Here is a 17421-nt window from a genome sequence, read left to right on the forward strand (position 1 = left end):
GACCGTGGCATCACTGCCGTCGATCTGTGGGACCTTGGCCTTGGGGTGCTTCTTAGCTGGAGAAATGCTTGGTCCCATGAGCACCACCCCCGTGGAGGTGACAACAACACAGGGGGTGCCAACGGCCTTCCTGTGAGGAGGGCTGTGGCGAGAAGGAGGCAGTGTGGAGGGGGCGGGAGGCCAGAGACCCTCAGCACCAGGCTACCTGTGTGCAGCGCCGGGGCTGCCCTTTGGGACAGAGTCTGCTCTGGAACCCGCCAGGTGAGGTGTTGGGGGGCTCCCGAGGTGGGGGCTGCACACCGCTTCCCAGCCTTCTTTCTAGATGCCATTTGGCCACTGGGACCAGCAAAATATATTTTCCTCCAAACTTAGATTTTCACACAGGAAATAGCTTAGACCAGAAATAGGTCAGCCCCAGAACTAACCATTAGCTTTTCATGAGCAGCTCAGGTATGAACCCTTCGTGACTGTGATGACACAGGACACATCAGCTATCTGGTGTTTTATTTTTATTATTGAAGCTCTCAGAGTGATGGGGGTGGGAAGCAGAGCAATGCCTCGGCAAACTGGCGGGTCCCGCAGCGGGTTCCACTGCTGCGCGGGAGCGCGGCCGGTAGTCTCCCGGAAAGCTGGCTGCGCACGGCCGGTCCGCCTCCCGCCTCTGCCCTGCCCGGCCTCTCTCTGAGCCCACACCCCTCCCTGGGCTCATGCATTGGCCAGAAAGCATCTTCAAAGGACACTTGAGGGTTGTGACCAGGCCCTCTGCAGTGTGAGCAAAAGGGGTCAGCGTTTCGGGGAGCAGGAGCACACATAGGAATAAGGACGAGAGCTGCCGTGGGCCTGCCCATGGACAACCCGTGCCCCACTGACGGGTGGCCCGTCCCCCTCCTGCCACCCGGCCTCTGTGGAAAAAGGCCGGGGAGACAGCAGGAGGGATGACTTGGTGTTGGCTCCAGGGGGTCAAGAGGAGTTGTTATCTTCTGTTGATAACAAGAAGAGCACCATCCCATGTGTGCCACACTGCCCACAACGGAAAACGTGTTCACGGACGCTCTCCTGCTGCATCTCCCAACACCTCATGAGGCAGGCAGGGCACAGTTTACCGGCGTGGGCACCATGCCAGAGGGGCAGGGAACATTTGGTCCATGACAGAGTTCAAGCTAAACCTCCATCTCCGGAGCCCCCACACTGGGCCTGTCACCTCACAACCGCACAGCGCGGCCCTGTGTCTCTGCAGTGAGCCAGGCCCTCCTCTGTCCCCCGTCTCTGAGTACACCTCAGAGATGTTTGATAGCTGAGGCCAAATCTGAGAGGGTCCTCCTGGAACACTGGTCATTCCATCCCCAGCATGTCTGCAGTTGGGCCTGGACAGGGCCAGCACTGTGCGTGGTTCTGCTAGAGAGGACGCAGTGGACCAAAGAGGCCTTGGGGGAGTGCTTGTGCCCAAGTCCTCACAGGGCTTCTGACCAGCCAAAAGCCCCCCGCCCACCCCTCCCCGACACATAGCCCAATGGGAGCCCACACTGTGAGCTGCAGGGTCATAGGGACAAGACGTGTGGAGCCGTATCCCAGGGAACATCACACACACACACACACACACACGCTCTCTGTGTGCCCTGCCTTTGTGTTGTTTGCGCCATTTTCCTCAGTCTCATTTCTTTTCTCTTGGGTTATCCAGATCTCTACAAGCTGCCTGAAATTATTTTTGGTATCAAGGTGGGATCTAAACCCATGGTGAGCAAACATCAGCCCACAGGCCAAATCCAGCCTACCGCCTATTTTTTTTTTAACATAAAATATAGTGACATGGTTAATTTATGTGTTGTTATAGCTATGTTCATGCTATAAGGCAAAGCTGAATAAATGACAAGAACCCTGGGCCCACAAAGCCAAAAAATTGCAATTTGGCCCTTTAAGAAAAAGTCTACTTACACTAAACAAGGGGTCCTCCAAGAACAGGTGGGCAGGAGCCCAAGAAATCAGCTGGTAAACAGCAGGGCAGGGGAGCCCAGCGGTAGAAACTGAGAGGGAGCTTGCTGGGGAAGGTGCTCAAGCATGGCCGCCCAGGGAAGGTGAACAAGCCTGAAATGGGTCTGAGCAGCCCTGGCCAGTTTGGCTCAGCGGTTAGAGCGTCGGCCTGCGGTCCGGAGAGACCCTGGTTCAGTTTCCGCTAAGGGCATGTACCTCGGTTGCAGTTTGTCCCCGGCCCTGGTTGGGTCATGTGGGTGGCAACCACTCGATGTGTCTCTTTCACATCGATGTTTCTCTCTCTCTCTCTCTCTCTCTCTCCCTTTCACTCTATCTGAACAAAAAATGGAAAAATGTCCTCGGGTGAGGATTAAAAAAAAAAGATGGGCCTGGGCAAGCGACAGGGGACAGATGCAGTCCCCGCTGCCCAGGCCTGCACAGGCCGCTCTGGCAAGCAGGGGACAGGCGGGAAGTCTCTCGAAGCTGCAGCGTTTCTGTTTTCCTGGAAAACCGGGAGGCTGGCTGCCCTTCCCAGGCTCCTCAGTAGAGAGGCCAACCACGCTGTCTTCCTTGCCCTGTGCAGGACTTCGGAGAGGACGACTCCCTCTACATCACCAAGGTGACCACCATCCACATGGGCAACTACACCTGCCACGCCTCCGGCCACGAGGAGCTGTTCCAGACCCACGTCCTGCAGGTGAATGGTTAGTAAATGGCTCCGTGCGTGTCGCCCCCTCAAAGCGTTCCCCAAATGCTGCTCAGAACAACCCCTACTCCTGTAGTCATTTTCTTTAAGAAATATCTGACCCCCAAGTACCCCATCTCTCTCATAAGTAAAGGGGAGCCATGGGAAAAGGGCAACATCCGCCAACTAATGTTCGTGCCTGGCTTCACCCAAAGCCCTGTCTGATGGAATGAACCCTGGCGCAAGGGGGTGAGTAGTGTTGGCAGGTCGTGCTCAGTACAGAGGCTGCAGCAGTGAGCCCTGCAGTGACGTGGCTGCAGCAGTGAGCTGCTCCATGTGGGCCGGGCTCGGTGAGAAGCAGACACTGCCTAAACCCACCACCACTTCCAGGCAGTGTGGACCCACCTCGCTTATCCAGCCGGGAGGCACAGCTTCCTCCAGCAGGCTGGTTCCCATCTCCCTCCCTAAGAGGCTCAACGCGCCTCAGCTGGGCCAAGCCGAACCTGAGCAGGCTTGGGAGGCTCTCTGCTTCTCCCAGACCCCTGCGTTGCCAGGACTCCTGGGAACCATCCCCCTGCCGTGACAGCATCAATGATCACAGCAGCCAGGGTTCTCTGAGCACTTATTCTGGCCAGTCCTGTGCTTACACATCACATGGGCTCTCCCGGCTGGTATATTCTATCCCATGTTGTGGATGAGTCTCTAGGTAAGGTCAATGGGTCACACCACTGGCTGGTATTGTTCTAGACTCAGGGCCTGTGCTCTGACCCCAGCCTGGCCACGCCCGCCATCAGAACAAACAAGCCATGATCTCCGCACAGTGCTATGGAGGATGAGTATTGTAGGGAAATCAGACTGGTCGAGGCGTCGTTCCTATCACCCAGCAGGTCTGAGTGGGAGCCCGTGTACCAGGAATGGTGTAGAAGCTCAAGGCAGCCCCACACCCTTTGAGGCAGCTTCTGCCCTGAGATCAAGTGAGAGAGATGTCAGGAATGAGGTTCAGTTTCGCTTACCCCTGGAATCCACAGTGACAAGCCATTTAAGGACAGCTGGGTGAGCTCAGCTTGCCTGTGCATTTACCCCGTAGGATGTTTTAGGGACTTTTATACTCATACATGCTAAACCATATTTTATTGGCGTTTCCCTTGAGCTGGGATCTACTTAATCCTTTTGGGTTTTGTGGCTGTGCTTGTTGGCTTGAATCCAGGCCTACGATGAAATCTCTGGGTGTCTCCAGGAATTACCCAGGGTTATGAGTTATAACACGCGCTGGGTGAGCCGGCCCAGGCTCGGGCGGGGTGATGCGTGGCCGGCAGGCAGTGTGCGGGCCTCTCCTCCAGCAGGGGCAGGACAGTGCTCTGCAGTGTGAAGAGGGCTTTCCGGTCTAAAGCAGGCAAGGGTGCCCGGCATAGTGCAACACTGGGGACTATTTGGTTGCAGGAGAGCTCCCCATGGTTTGTCCCGGGTCCCAGGATCCTCAGACAAACCTGGGAAAGGGAAATGAATCACTATGCCCAGAACCTCACTTCAGCCCTTCATATCCTGCCCACACTTCACAAGAACCAAGAAAATCATAATGGGGGCGGGGGGAGAGGGAGAGTCTGTACAGGTGAGCCTAGGCTGTCCGAGGAGACTGTGCTCTTAAATGCCTTCACATGTTAAGTGGGAAGTCCATGGCACGAGGAGGGCCCTGAACCCTAAGTCCCCCAGAATTCTGAGACTGAGCTTATGATGTGGACACGCCAGTTCTTCGCCGCCGGTGCCGAGCCTGGCAGCAAGGCCCAGGCCCACTGGCACCATGTGGTGGTGCTGGGCTCGAAGTGGAGGAGACACCCTCCCACCAGCTGGGAGCAGACCCTGCAGCTCGTATTGGACAGTGCCGTGCAAGGCCCCCTCCTCCTCCCTCTGCCTCCCCACCCCCTTCCCCCCTTCCTCACCCCCAGCTCCCCCACCCCCTCCTACAGCTCCACTAGCCCAGCAAGTACTCAGTCTCCCCTGAAAGGCTGCTCTTGGCTCTGGGGGAGTCTGAACAGAGTAAACCTTCGCACAGAGATCCAGAGAGAGGCCCTTTGAGATCCATTTCCTAATTGCTTAGAGAGTTCTCTTCCAGCAAGAGGACTATCAATAGAATTGGAGGAAGCATGCTGGGACCTCTTTATTTGTAATCAGTTTTCTGCCTCGTTAAATTGGCTCCCTGTGCTTGGCTTTATGACATCTGGGCTAGGCCATTCAGGTGGCCGCAGCTCCGGGCGTCCCCGTGGTCCCTGGGCTGGGCTGACTCCCAGGCACTTGGGGTGGCATTTGGGTCCATTAACCAGCTCCCTCATGGGAGCAACATGCTAACACAAGCCAACTATTGCCTCAATAGGACACAGTCCGCTGCCTGCTGACTGGGAACAAGAGGGAGGCGTTCAGAGTATTCCAGAAGTTAAGCTTGCTGTGGGGCTGGAGAGAGAGAATCTGTGGGGCGATGCGAAGGTGCTGTGGAGAGCCCAGTGGTGTGAAAGACAGTTACAACAGTAACACTTGCTGAATACCCACCATGCACCACCCTGTTTTAGATGAGGAAGCTGGGGCTCAGAGATGGTAAGTGATCTGCCCAGGACCCCCAGCCTTACCGTCAGTAACTGCAGAGCAGATCTAGACTCCAGGGCTCATGACCCCTGGCCTCCCCCCTTGTTGGGGCATGGTGTGGTTGGTACTGGAGAATCCAGATGTGGGATGCAGGGAAGTCAGTCAGCAGGTCTGTGTTGAGCTGCTGTGGGTGTTACCGAAATGAAGGGGTTCGTTTCCTGCATGCAGCAAAGACACACACAGGAGTGTGTAGCAAAGAAAGTGAAGGTTTATTTAAGGAACTAGCACCAAGCCCCGAGACACAAGTGAGCTAGAGTTCTAAAACCTGGCTCCCTGAGGCTGCTTGGGGACAGATTATATAGGGGGAAATCATCAATCACGATAACAAAGGGAGTTAGAGTCATGAGCTCTACTGATTGGTCAGGGCCCAGGTAGGGGGTAGTTATCATTGCATCTGGTCCTAATGTCAGCCATAGAGTTGTTCTATCTGTTTTTGCAAGAATGTGGTCAGTAGGGCATCCACCTTCCTGGGTCTGGGGCTGAAACATAACTGAAACTCTGTTCTCTTGATCAACAGACTTGAGGCTTTGTTCTGTAAGACAGTTTGACACTGAGCAGAACCTAATTGTCCTGAGGGCTTAATGGATAAGGGAGCGGTCGTGCAGTCTGTGCAAAAGTGGAGAGATCTGGTCGAAGGAGGCAAGTGAGTCGTGGTGCTATTAGCCTGGACAGAGCTGGCTTGAATGAAGGGAAAAGTCATATTAAAGAAATGAAGTTCCTTGTGTGCGGCCCATGTGAAGTTACATGGGCTGCACACTATCGGGGACAGGGGTCAGGAACCCCGCCTCATGTATCCCTGTCCCAGTGATGAGCTTAGACCTGCGCAGAAACAGCCGACCTAGCGGGACTCTGAGGAAGGATCCATGGCGGTGACTCCAAGGCCCGGCCCCGCCCTCAGCAGGACTGCAGCAGGCGGACCACGCGGCTTGGCGACATCCAGCTCCGGGCAGGGCTTAGCAGGTCACTGTGCAGACTCCCGACGCTGTGCAGGCTCCCAGAGGCGCCCAGAAGCGGTGGGATGGGGAGCTTTGCAGGCTGAGGCATGGTGCCAAAGGGGGGAGCTTCCTGGCAGGAGGCCCTGGGAAGGCTGAGTAGCGTTGCTGGTGCTCAGGACAGAGGGACACGAGGTTTCTGAGGAGTCCCTTAAGGAAGGGGAGAGAATGCAGAAACAAATTTATCTGTGGTACTTGTTCCTTTCTGCCATCCAGAGCTTGAAGATGGCCCTGAGTAATGAGGGGACTCAGTGCGATTGCCCCGTAGGGCTGTTGGAGGTCTCTTTTGGTCCCCTTTGGCCTCGGACATGCAGGTGGAGAGCGATGTTCTGTGCCTGGCCCTCCAGCTAGGGTCTCCTCAGAGGGAAGCCAAGAAGGGGAGCATGAGGAAAGTATTCCAGAAGTTAAGTTAAGCATTGGGGGTGGGGGGTGCTCAGAAGATTCCAGTTGAACAGCAGATGTGCTGGGCAGTTAACGTGTGGCCTGTGGGCCCAAGAGACAGAGATACCAGCCCTGGAAGCAGGAGCTGGGCTGGCGGCGGTTCCCCCCTAGGCACAGGGCAGCACCTCTGTCCAAGGGTCAAGACATCAACTCTGAGCCAGACAAACCTAGTGCTGGTGCTTCCTTGATAGACAGTCTTAGGCAGGTAAACTCACCTGTAAAATGGGAATAACAACAGCACCTCCTGCCTCATAGCCTGATGAGATAGGATACGTGGCAAACGACTGACACGGATAGAGTTTGAAGTCCAAGGCAGGACAGATGTGGGGGAGGTTTGGGGTTGTCTTGTTGTAGCTGATGGACACAGATGGTCTGAGCGGGTGGCCCTTCAGAGAGCCTCCAATCCATTATACAGATGGGAAAATCAACCCCACAGAAATTCGCCACACAAGAAATAGAGTATAGACTTCTCTCTGGAGATGCCTCACTCCCTGACGGTAAGAGTGTAACCCCATGAGCAGGCTGGGCCACCATCTCTGAAGCTTCTCCATCCAAGGCCCGTCTTTACCTGGGGGCTAACGGGATCCCTCCCAGGAAACCGCTGCCTCTCCAGTGAGAACTTAACTTCCCCGGAGACGGCCTCCCAGACATGAGGCCCGAACACCGACATGATTTATAACTTCGTGCGGACCTCCTGCATGGCTTTCATCAGAAGGAGCAAGAACTCCAGACACAAATGATTAATCCATTAAATTAAAAACACCCTCGACCTCCCGAAAGTTCAGACAAGTAGTGATCCGTCCCCAAACACACAATAGTCCTCTCCAGAGTCCTTCTCCCACGTGGTGCTTCTGCCTCTTGCCCCGGAAGCGGCCAGGGCTTCCCACCGAGCACGGGCCTGTGTCATGTGTCCAAGTGTTTTCCCTGGAAGGTTTTGCAAATTTTTAAAAATGAAGGTGTTTACCCAGGACGTATTGATTTCAAATGCTTTTTAGTGCGCAAAGTACACAAAAGAAGAGGGGAGCTCGGGGCCAAAGGAGAACAGACGAGTCTTCGCCTCACTGCTGGCAGGAAGCTGGGTCCCTCGCCCTCCCGGACTTTCTCCCTCCATCAAGGACTTTGTCGGACAGGGCCCCGTCCCCGTGGGGTTCAGGGCACCAGGGTCTTTGACGCCGCCCTGCCCGGGGTTCTCCCCAGGCTGCCCCGGTCCTGGGAGGCCGGGTCCAGAGCTCTGGCTCTGGTGGGAGGCGAGCTTCTGCCGAGGTGCACAGGTGCTGGCTCAGGCCTTGGGCCTGGTCCGCCCGCGCAGGCCCAGCGGTGCCTCGTCACACATGAAGGGGACGGTTGGTCCCGGAGGCAGTGGGTGAGCTCCACCCAAGTGATGGGATAATTCTTTTTTTTTTTTTTCACATCCTCGTGCTAGTTTTCCCTTAGCAAGTAGTCAGGTCAGGGCAAGATGAGCTGCTCAGTGGATCTCCTTGGTTCCTTGGGTTTGCTTTCCATGGGCAAGACCCAGGGGCCCACTGGCTACTCCAGCCCAGGGGACCCAGGACCATCTGCGGGGCCCTTCCCACTGCTGGCCTAACTGTGCTTCAGCCTCCTCCACACCAGTCCCTCCGGGAAAACAGGGGAGGCCTGCGCCACTGGCCCGGGGGGACGACAAGAGCTACCTGTCCCCGTGAGTCCACACTCCACGCTTACAGACACATACATGCGCTCTCGCACTGAGCTGGGTCCTGCCTGCCACCCTCCCCATGCTCCAGCCCTGTGGACGCCCCTCGGTTCCCCTTGACTCGCAGCCACACACTCTGCTTTCTGGCTGAGAAGGCTCTTCCCCCCACTTTGCTGCCAACTCCCCCCTTACCCTTCAGCTCTCAGCGTCGTCATCACTCCATTTGTTCAACAGAGATTTAAGGGGTTTCTTCTACATGCCACTCACCGGGCTGAGCACTAGAAACACAGCCGTGAACAGACAAAATCCCTGTCCTCATGGCACCTGTCAAAGAGTGAAAAGTGCTAAGGAGGAAATCTAAAAGCAGTAGGGAATAAGGGGAGGCAGATAAAAGGCGGGCACTTAGGTAGGATGGCAAGCGCAGGCATTTCTGAAAGGGGATACCAGTGTCAACTTGGCGGGAAAGTCACAGGTGCCTCCAGAGGGTGTGGTCTGAGCAGCCAGAGTACAGTGGCCGTTTCTGGAGATAAGAAGGAGAGCGGAGATTATTTCATCAGATAGTGTGTGTGTTTAATCCTCACCCTGAGGACACACTCTTACCGATTTTAGAGAAAAAAGGAGAGAGAGAGAGAACATTGATCTGAGAAAGAAATATCAATCAGTTGCCTGTTGTACACCCCTGACTGGGGATTGAACCCTCCATCTAGGTATGTGCCCTGCCTGGGAATCGAACCCGCAACCTTTTGGTGTGTAGGACGACACTGCGACCAATTGAGCCACTGGCCAGGGCTCCAACCTACCACTTTAATATCTCTGAACAAGACAAGCTAGAAAATCAATCACTTTACATACACTTAAGAAGAATGTTCTGAAATTATTAGGAAGCTGCTACAGTTTTAAGCAGGGGAAGAAAAAAACTTTCATTTTACTTTTTTTGTGTGTGTTCTAGCAAATGATACTTTCAATTAACAGCCAACAGTGACATCCTTAAAAATAGTCTGCTTTTTAAATTTTTGAACTTCAATACAAATTAAAATAAAATAGTATTGGAGTCTTTGGGGAGGCAAATAGCCAGCAGCTACACTCATCTGTGTAGTTGAGCCTCTTCATCAGTACCCAGGTCCAGGCTGGGTCCAGGCCTGTCCAAAGGGAGGACGGTTACGCGCATAAGCGTTAGGCCCGCTTGGGGGAGGGGTCAAGGTACTTCCAGGAGGTTGTGTAAAACCTGGTCTTGGTTGATAGGCTCCGGGTTGGCTTGGAGTCATTCCAGAGGGTTAGGCAGGGCCACAGCATAATTAGTGGCTGAGAAGTGTGGGCAGTGTAAGCATGTGGAGGGTACTTGCCCCCCGGAACTGCGGTGGCGGTCAAGCAGGCAGTTGTTGAGGCTGACCAGGAAGGGCAGGAGCTGGCGCCTGGGAAGCTGGTCGCTGGTCATATCCCTGGAACTGCTCAGGTTGCTGGGGTCCAGTCTGCTGCCCAGAGCCTGCTGAATACTGAATACCACACTGCTGTGGCGGCTGAGGGGGTGCCTACGGCTGCTGAGCACATACTCGGCCCATTGCCCACACTGGTGGTGCCCCTGACCGGCTGTGGCTGAGCCCCGGTGTGACTGCTCCTGGGCACAGCTGCAGAGGCAGCAGAAGCGTCCTGCCGTGTCCCTGAGTGGTCTGCATCAGCACTGGATGGCCCAGAAACCTGATCATCTGTTAAGTGAAACGCTGACATGACATTTTATTGATTTCATCTTGCTTTTTTAAAGGAAAAAATGCTGACATACTTTCTGCCATAACCTGACAGTTTTCCAGAAGAATCAGAAGCAGCAGGATTTTCTTCCCTGCCATCCACAGCATCATTTTCAGGAATGTTGGTGGGACGTCCTGTGTGGCTCTCCATGGGGTTCCAAGTATCCAATATGTGACTCATTTTATTTTGAAGTTCTATCAGTTCTCCATGGAGAGAGTCCACCTGTCTTGATTCAAGAAGACTTGGCCTTAAACAGAAAATGCCAGTTTCAGTACCCTACTGCACTGCATTGCGAAGGGAAGGTCAGGACTATCAAAAATTGCTCTAAGATCTCCATCTCCATCGTTATACTTTATTATAACTTCTCCTTATTCAGCAGTTTTCCTCTGAGAACTCACTGCATTAATCAACTCTAATTCACAATAAGTAATATCTTCATTATGAGTGGGAATTGATCAGATGCCCTCCCCAAGTTGGGCTTCGATGATTAGCTTCCCACTTAGGTCCAACTGTCCATTCATGGTGAACTCCAGGACGTCAGATCTAGACAACTCTAGAGAAAGACAGCTTGCAAGGCCACCGCTGCTGCCTCTCTGCAGGTCTCTGCTGACCTGGGCTTGGCACGGCCATGGGGCTCTGTGGCGGGGGGAGGCTGTGGCCATGGCTCTCCAGGCTGCCCTCCACAGCCTCTGCCCGTATTCTCATGATTTTTATTTTATTTTTTTTAATCCTCACTCGAAGACATTTTTCCATATTTTGTTCAGATAGAGTGAGAGAGAAAGAAACATTGATGTGAAAGGGACACATTGAGTGGTTGCCACCCGCACGACCCAACCAGGGCCGGGGACAAACTGCAACTGAGGTACCTGCCCTTAGCGGGAACCGAACCAGGGTCTCTCCAGACCGTAGGCCGACGCTCTAACCGCTGAGCCAAACTGGCCAGGGCTCATTTATTTTTAATTTACTCTTTTTTCCTGTATTTTTTCATTGATTAAAAAATAACCAGATATTTGGCATTTTGTTGATTTTTACAAACAGCCAGGTCTTAGATTTATTTACCAGTTCCATTCTTTTTTAGCTAATTGATTCATTCGTTTCTGCCTCTATCTCTATTGATTCTTCCCTCACCTTCCTTAGGTTTACTTTGTGGTTGCTGGGCAGGCTTGTATAAATGAAGGGGGATCGAGCAAGGGCCCAGGTGTGTTAACCCCCAGGCCCTGGCCACCCGTGGTCTGGAGCCCTGAGCACTCTACCACCTTCTCCATCTCCCAGTGCTCCTAGGCCCCCGAATTCTGTTTCTGCTTTGAATTACAGCCTCACGACTGAAACTCTCCCATCTATTCAGTTTGAACTCCGTTCTTCCCTCTACCAAATTCAGAGGGTGGGGAAGTTTCCTAGATAAGTTGCTACTTCTTTTCCCTGAACCAGGGGGAGTCAGAGAGGAGAGGTGCACATCCGTGCTCTGTGCAGCCCTCCAGACGCGCCCTAGCTAGAATCCCACTGGCCTCCTCCAAGCCCAGGCCTGGCCTGTGATGGGCAGGGGCGAAGAACGGTGTTCACCAGATGGATACTGATTCGAACTCGGTGCCAGTGCTGGGTCTGAGGCCGCTCAGCAAAAGTCTAAGAGTATACCAAGGCCAGCCGCCATGTACCGAGTGCCCACAGACCTTTGGGGGCGGGGTCTTAGGGACTCGTCAAAGTGAGGCCGGCAGAGTTCATCGGGCTTAGACAGACCAAGATCTGGCCATGTGAAAGGAGGGTACGGCACAGGAACAGTGGCACTGTCAGCTACGTGAGGGAAAATAACCCCCACCCTAGAGCCACACAGCTCGGTCTCTCCTGTTCACCTCTGCCTCCCCGAGTTTGTCCAGACCTAGGGAGCCTTCCAAGAAAGTGTGCGCTGAGGGCCCAGGCTGGAGGCAGCCAGCCAGCTCCTCTGCGAGGGGCAGGCTCAGCAGGGTGGGACCACTAGGGGTGGAGACGGTGGGCTGGTGGATCTCCCATGGCAGGGCAGAGCCTGTCAGGAGGGAGGGGGACAGTGGCCCCACCCCAGAGCCACACAGCTCAGTCTCTGACATCCCCCGAGTCCACCTCAAGAGCACAAGACCCTCGTCAAGAGCCCTCCAAGGACATCTACAGTACGGCCCAGGCAGCTGCCCCCACAGGGCATGAGTTCCACAGAGTGGCCCACAGGGAGGCAGGAGGCTGGGGCTGGTACATTCGCCCAGGCTGATACTGTAAGAGGGGAGTGCTTGACTCAGAAAAGGTGGCATCTGTGGGCGGAGTGGGAGAAGGACTCGGCACAGGGACCCTGCTAGCATTCCCCTTCCCAGAGCCACACAGCCCACTCTCACCTCAAACAACCACAGTCTGCTCCACGCTGCTCCCTCCGCTGCGGCTCCGGTGAGTGGCCACGAATGAGATTTTGTGCACTGACCCTTTAAGAGGGTGCCTGGGTTTCTAGCAGACTCCTGTCTCTCCCTGGCAGATAGACTTCACAGACAGATGTTATGTGGGCTTCTCTTTCTAGCTCTGCTGCTCTGCTGGGGGCCCAGTGTGGAGTCAAGACCCCACACTCCTCAGGGGGGACCTTTGCAGCTGAGATACCCCTCCGGATCTTCAGCCACTGACTTCGGCTGCAGGGCAGCCCTATTTGTGTCTCCGCCCTTCCTATCCGTCTCCATGTGGCTTCTATAAATTCTTGGTTATGAGACTTCTGTTCAGCTAGTCTCCAGTTGGTTATCCAGGCTGATTGTTCTATAATATGGTTGTAGTTCTGGTTGGTCCTGGGAGGGGATGGATGTGACTTCCAGCCGCCTCGCGGCCTGTGGATGGGGTGCTTGCTTTCACTGGACGATAGGAGCTGCCAGATAAGGAGCTGCCAGTCGGGAGGGACCCGTCTCCCCCATTCCAAAGGAAGTGATGCGTTTGTTTTGTTCAGTTTACTATCCAGGTGCCTTTACGTAAGCTCTCACAAGCCTTTCTGGGAGTATGGAGAGTGAAATGTGTGGTAAGGAAGAGCCCTCAATTCTACTGAAAATGGAGATTATTTTATTTCCTGGGCCTAAAGCTAGGGGTAGAATGGAAGGTCCTCCAGACAGTCGTCACTTCTCCCAGGCACCTCCCCACAGACAGCCCAGGCAAAAGCCTGCATCTCTGGAGGGCGACACCTTGCCCACCCGGGCTCATCCGACGAGTAGGCCAGATCACATCCACGGCCCGAATTTGACTGCCAGGCCCACGGCTGAGTGAAGAGTTAAGGGGGGCACACGCCTTCCACCGCGTTGAGAAGTAGAGAAATACAAATGACCCACTGGAAAGTCGATGGGTTCCCCCAGAGCAGTGACACAGTGTGTAGCCCCGCCAGTCCGTGTCGTACGTGCTCTGTGAAGCATTTCCCGGGGACTGAAGCCTGTGTCTACTGGCGTCCCCATAACAGGAATAGCATATCTGAATTTCATTCATTCAGAAATAAATGTCAGTGGCTGTGGCTCTTTACATCTAGCAGCTCAACCACATTAAATATTTGGATGCCTTTCTGATCCTACTTAGAATAATGATGAAAGCCATGAATTTAGGGTGGAAAGCCTGGCATGTTTGTTGCTTGCAGTCCATTCTGTAGCTTTCTTTCAGGGCTTGAGTTGCTGAATAGGATGATTGTAAGCTGCCTACAAAGAGAAGTTCAGAGCTGTCTCTTGGTCCACCTCCCTGGAGCAGGGCTTCGGGGCTGGACCTCAGGCCCGAGGCCAGGTGAGGGCCTTCTCTCACCGGCACTGATTCTCACCCGCAGTGCCACCGGTCATCCGCGTCTACCCAGAGACCCAGGCACAGGAGCCGGGGGTGGCAGCCAGTCTGAGATGCCACGCAGAGGGTATTCCCATGCCCAGAATCACTTGGCTGAAAAATGGCATGGATGTCTCAACCCAGATGTCTAAACAGCTCTCCCTTTTAGGTAAGAACTGCCCTCGACGTCTCTGTGCTATTTCCATCAAGTTCAAGCTGACAGTCTCCCCAGGAATGGAAATGAGAGGCATGATTTGTTTTCTAAGTCAGACATGCTGGGAGTGAACAAATGTCTCCCCCAATTCTTCTCCTATCGGGGCTCACACAAGTCGTGTAGGCTTCCTGAGAGCAATGACGAGAAGCTGTCAATCAGGTCCCAGGCCACCCTCGGTTTATTTCAGATGGCCTGACCCTTTCTGAGCATGTCAGGGATATTGGCTACCCTCAGCCCTGCTGTGATTTTAACATCAGCACTGGCAATAGCCCTGTGACGCGCATGGGGAGGGCGTGAGAGGGGGTCCCAGCTGGGCAGGCGTCCTGAGCACTCTCCTTTCTGCAGCCAATGGGAGCGAGCTCCACATCGGCAGCGTTCGCTATGAAGACACAGGGGCGTACACCTGCATTGCCAAAAATGAAGTGGGCGTGGACGAAGATATCTCCTCACTCTTCATTGAAGACTCGGCTAGAAAGACCCGTGAGTCCACTCTTGGCTTTGAGCTCTTCGCCAAGCTGGTTGGGATGTGTTAGGTGTCCGGGAGGGAAGTATCTGACTAGGGCCAAAGCTGCCAACCATGTGCCCCTGAAAATGAGGTAACACCCATATCCCTCTGTGCTCAAACCTGAGGAGAGGGGGTGCCCAGAGGAGAGCACACCTTCTGGGGCAACCTAGACAACTCTGGAAACATAGAGGAACTCCCTGGTCAGCAGGCAGAGCCCAGGACCACAAGGAGGCTCACATAGCCTGGCCCCAGTTCTGCCTCCTACTTGCTGTCTGGCTGGACCTCTGCCCTCATCTACAAAACTCCTCCGCCTACCCACCCACCAGGTGCTGCTGTCCCACAAGGCCCAGCAACTGGCCTGTGCACACCTGCCTTTACTCCAGGGACTGCCACCCACCTGGGTGCTAAGGGAGCGCTCCCTTGTAGCCACTGCTCCCCAAGAGGGTCTGCTGCCATGATTTCAAGTAATTGGTGTTGGACACGGTCTCATTCCCTTGGTAACAGACTCCAAACTGAGTCTTGATCAGCGAGAGAGAATGAGAAGTATTTCAGATCAGGAGAATCCTAGTTGACAATCAGAGCTGTCCTGGAAGTAATCCAGGAGGTCTGAGAGAGATGTCGCTCCCTCTTTGTCATTCACAGAAGCAGAGCATGCCATTAGCTTCTGTGATCCTGGGACCTGATTTCAAGGATTCACTCAGAATCGAAAGGGTCTTGAGACCTGGAAGCATTTGTCCGTGTGCACCGCCCCAGCACGCTCGCGGGGCAGCGAGTGGTGCCGGCTCGGTGCATGGTGGGCTAGATAGCAGAGTTCACGAACTGATCCCTGCAAGGAAGGTTTCACACTGCTTTCTTCTCTTTTTCCTTCCCTCCATCATGTTCCCGCTCTCCCAATTCTCCGCGGCTGCAGTAGCAAACATTCTCTGGCGCGAGGAAGGTACCGAGCTCACTTGTTCTGTGTCATGTCTGTGATCACGTATTCGTAGTTCCAAAATGGGCCATCTTTCCATGGGCCGCCAAGCAGTCCCCACAAGTGGGGTTCACGGGCCACATCGGGTGGGACGGGGAGGTCCATGTCAGACTCAAGTGGCACACACTAAGAAGCAGGTGTCAACCCTCCTCGTGGCTCCAATGGCCACTGGCGTGCGACAGTTCAGAGACCCACGGAAGGGGCCGCTCAGCAGGGGTCCTGGTCAGAGCCAGGCCTTACACTTTTTCCCAGTAGCTAATATTGGTGTTGGGGCTTAGTGTATACTCTGAGGAAATGCTGAAGAAAAAGGCTATTATGAGACTGTAAATATATATATTTACATGTATATTTTTTTAATGAATAGACTTTTTAAATTTGTATTTCTCAAACAATCTTTAGACGTTAGGTCAGGCCATACAAAATTGCCATTTTTGTACATAAAAAATGGCCTGATACAGGCAATTTCATATGGTTTAAAAAATAACAGGCACATGTGGGAGTTGAGTTGGGAGCCTGAGTCACGGCTCGGTCCAGAGCGATGCCCAGACCCCGAGAGGTAACTTCTCCAGTCCGGTGGGCAGAGGGCCCGAGCAGTGTGAGCAGCAGAGTGTGCTGATGTCGGGGTTAAGCACAAAATCCCCCTCTGTAAAAACCAGCGCAGTCCCTGTCTCGTTTCGCCTCCAGAATGTCGCGTGGTGCTCCCAAGGTCTGGCATGTGCTGCATACACACACTCAGGACCAGGCTCTGAACATCAGACACTAGTGCTTACACAGTAAGCCTGGCAGCAGAGCAAAGGCAGCGCCCAGAAAAATGAGGACTTGCTGCCAACAGGCTTTGGGAATCGTTGGAAGAACAAGTCATAGCAACAAATGCTCCTCATGGACAACTGACCCTGCACGCTGCCGAGCCTGCCCCTGGGCCACAGTGCACACATGGCTTTGGTTCTGTATCTTTAAGATGTGGTTTTCTCCAAGGTGAAATTACTACAAAGGGACCCAGGGAATGCAGGAGGCCCATGTAAGACCCATGTAAGACCCATGCTGCCTTAGGGCTGGAGGTGCCGCACTAATATCGGACACCCAGCAGCAGACAAACCCCATCGTGCCTGGGCACCAGCTGCTAGTACCTTCACTGCTGAGACTCGAGGCCTGGAGGTAGGGAAATGCAGATGCAAGAACAAAGAGACTGGCAGGCCACGGGGCACTCTCAAACCTCACTAGAAGTGAGATGATGAGAGCACACACAAGTTCCTTCGTGCCCCCTCGGTAGAAGCTAAGCTCAGACAGAACCTTCCAGGGCTTACTGGGTCATAAGGTTGGAGCGCCTGTGAAGTCAGTTGTTTGTTGAGGAGTATTTGTTCAGTCTCCTATTCCACCGCCAACTGTGAGCAAGGCACTGTGCTCAGCCTGAAATGTAGCTACAGCTGCAAACCCAATGGAGATTCTATTAAGCCTTCAATGTTGGTCCTTCTAGCTATCAATTTTCTGAGAAGCCCCAGGAGGCTATTTCTGGGGTCTGTGGTTGTGCAAGGGCTTTGACCCCCTTGGATCCCTAGGTTTGAGTGAGAAGTTTGCCAGGTGGGAGTGTACAGAAACCAAGGTCCGCTGAGGGCGGAGACGAGGCCCCCGTGGGTGGCCAGCTTCGTCTCGCTCTCAGGGACAGGCTGCCAGCACCAGGTGCCCGTCAGGAGCTATGCAGGTACTCCCAGACAATGCCAGCTTTTGAGAGGCGGGGTCAAGCTGTCCACCGTGGCAGGAACCCTCCTACCCAGAGCCCCTCTCAGCACAGAACCAGAGGCAGTGGGTGTTGCTTC

General features: G+C 54.1%; 1 protein-coding gene and 1 pseudogene across 1 annotated transcript in view; one reads left to right on the plus strand and one right to left on the minus strand.

Annotated features, from left to right (window-relative positions):
- The window catches only part of FSTL4 (follistatin like 4), a 400034-nt gene that overhangs the window by 360760 nt on the left and 21853 nt on the right, over positions 1-17421 (plus strand). Inside the window, exons 8-11 of the mRNA XM_036240329.1 lie at positions 2552-2672; positions 13926-14087; positions 14478-14612; positions 15548-15574. Coding sequence (XP_036096222.1) covers positions 2552-2672; positions 13926-14087; positions 14478-14612; positions 15548-15574 — 445 coding nt within the window. The remainder of the gene's footprint in view (positions 1-2551; positions 2673-13925; positions 14088-14477; positions 14613-15547; positions 15575-17421) is intronic.
- Positions 9502-10707, minus strand: LOC118615408 (annotated as a pseudogene).

The sequence above is a fragment of the Molossus molossus genome, unplaced genomic scaffold (assembly GCF_014108415.1).
Source record: "Molossus molossus isolate mMolMol1 unplaced genomic scaffold, mMolMol1.p scaffold_m16_p_4, whole genome shotgun sequence".
NCBI classification, from domain to species: domain Eukaryota; kingdom Metazoa; phylum Chordata; class Mammalia; order Chiroptera; family Molossidae; genus Molossus; species Molossus molossus.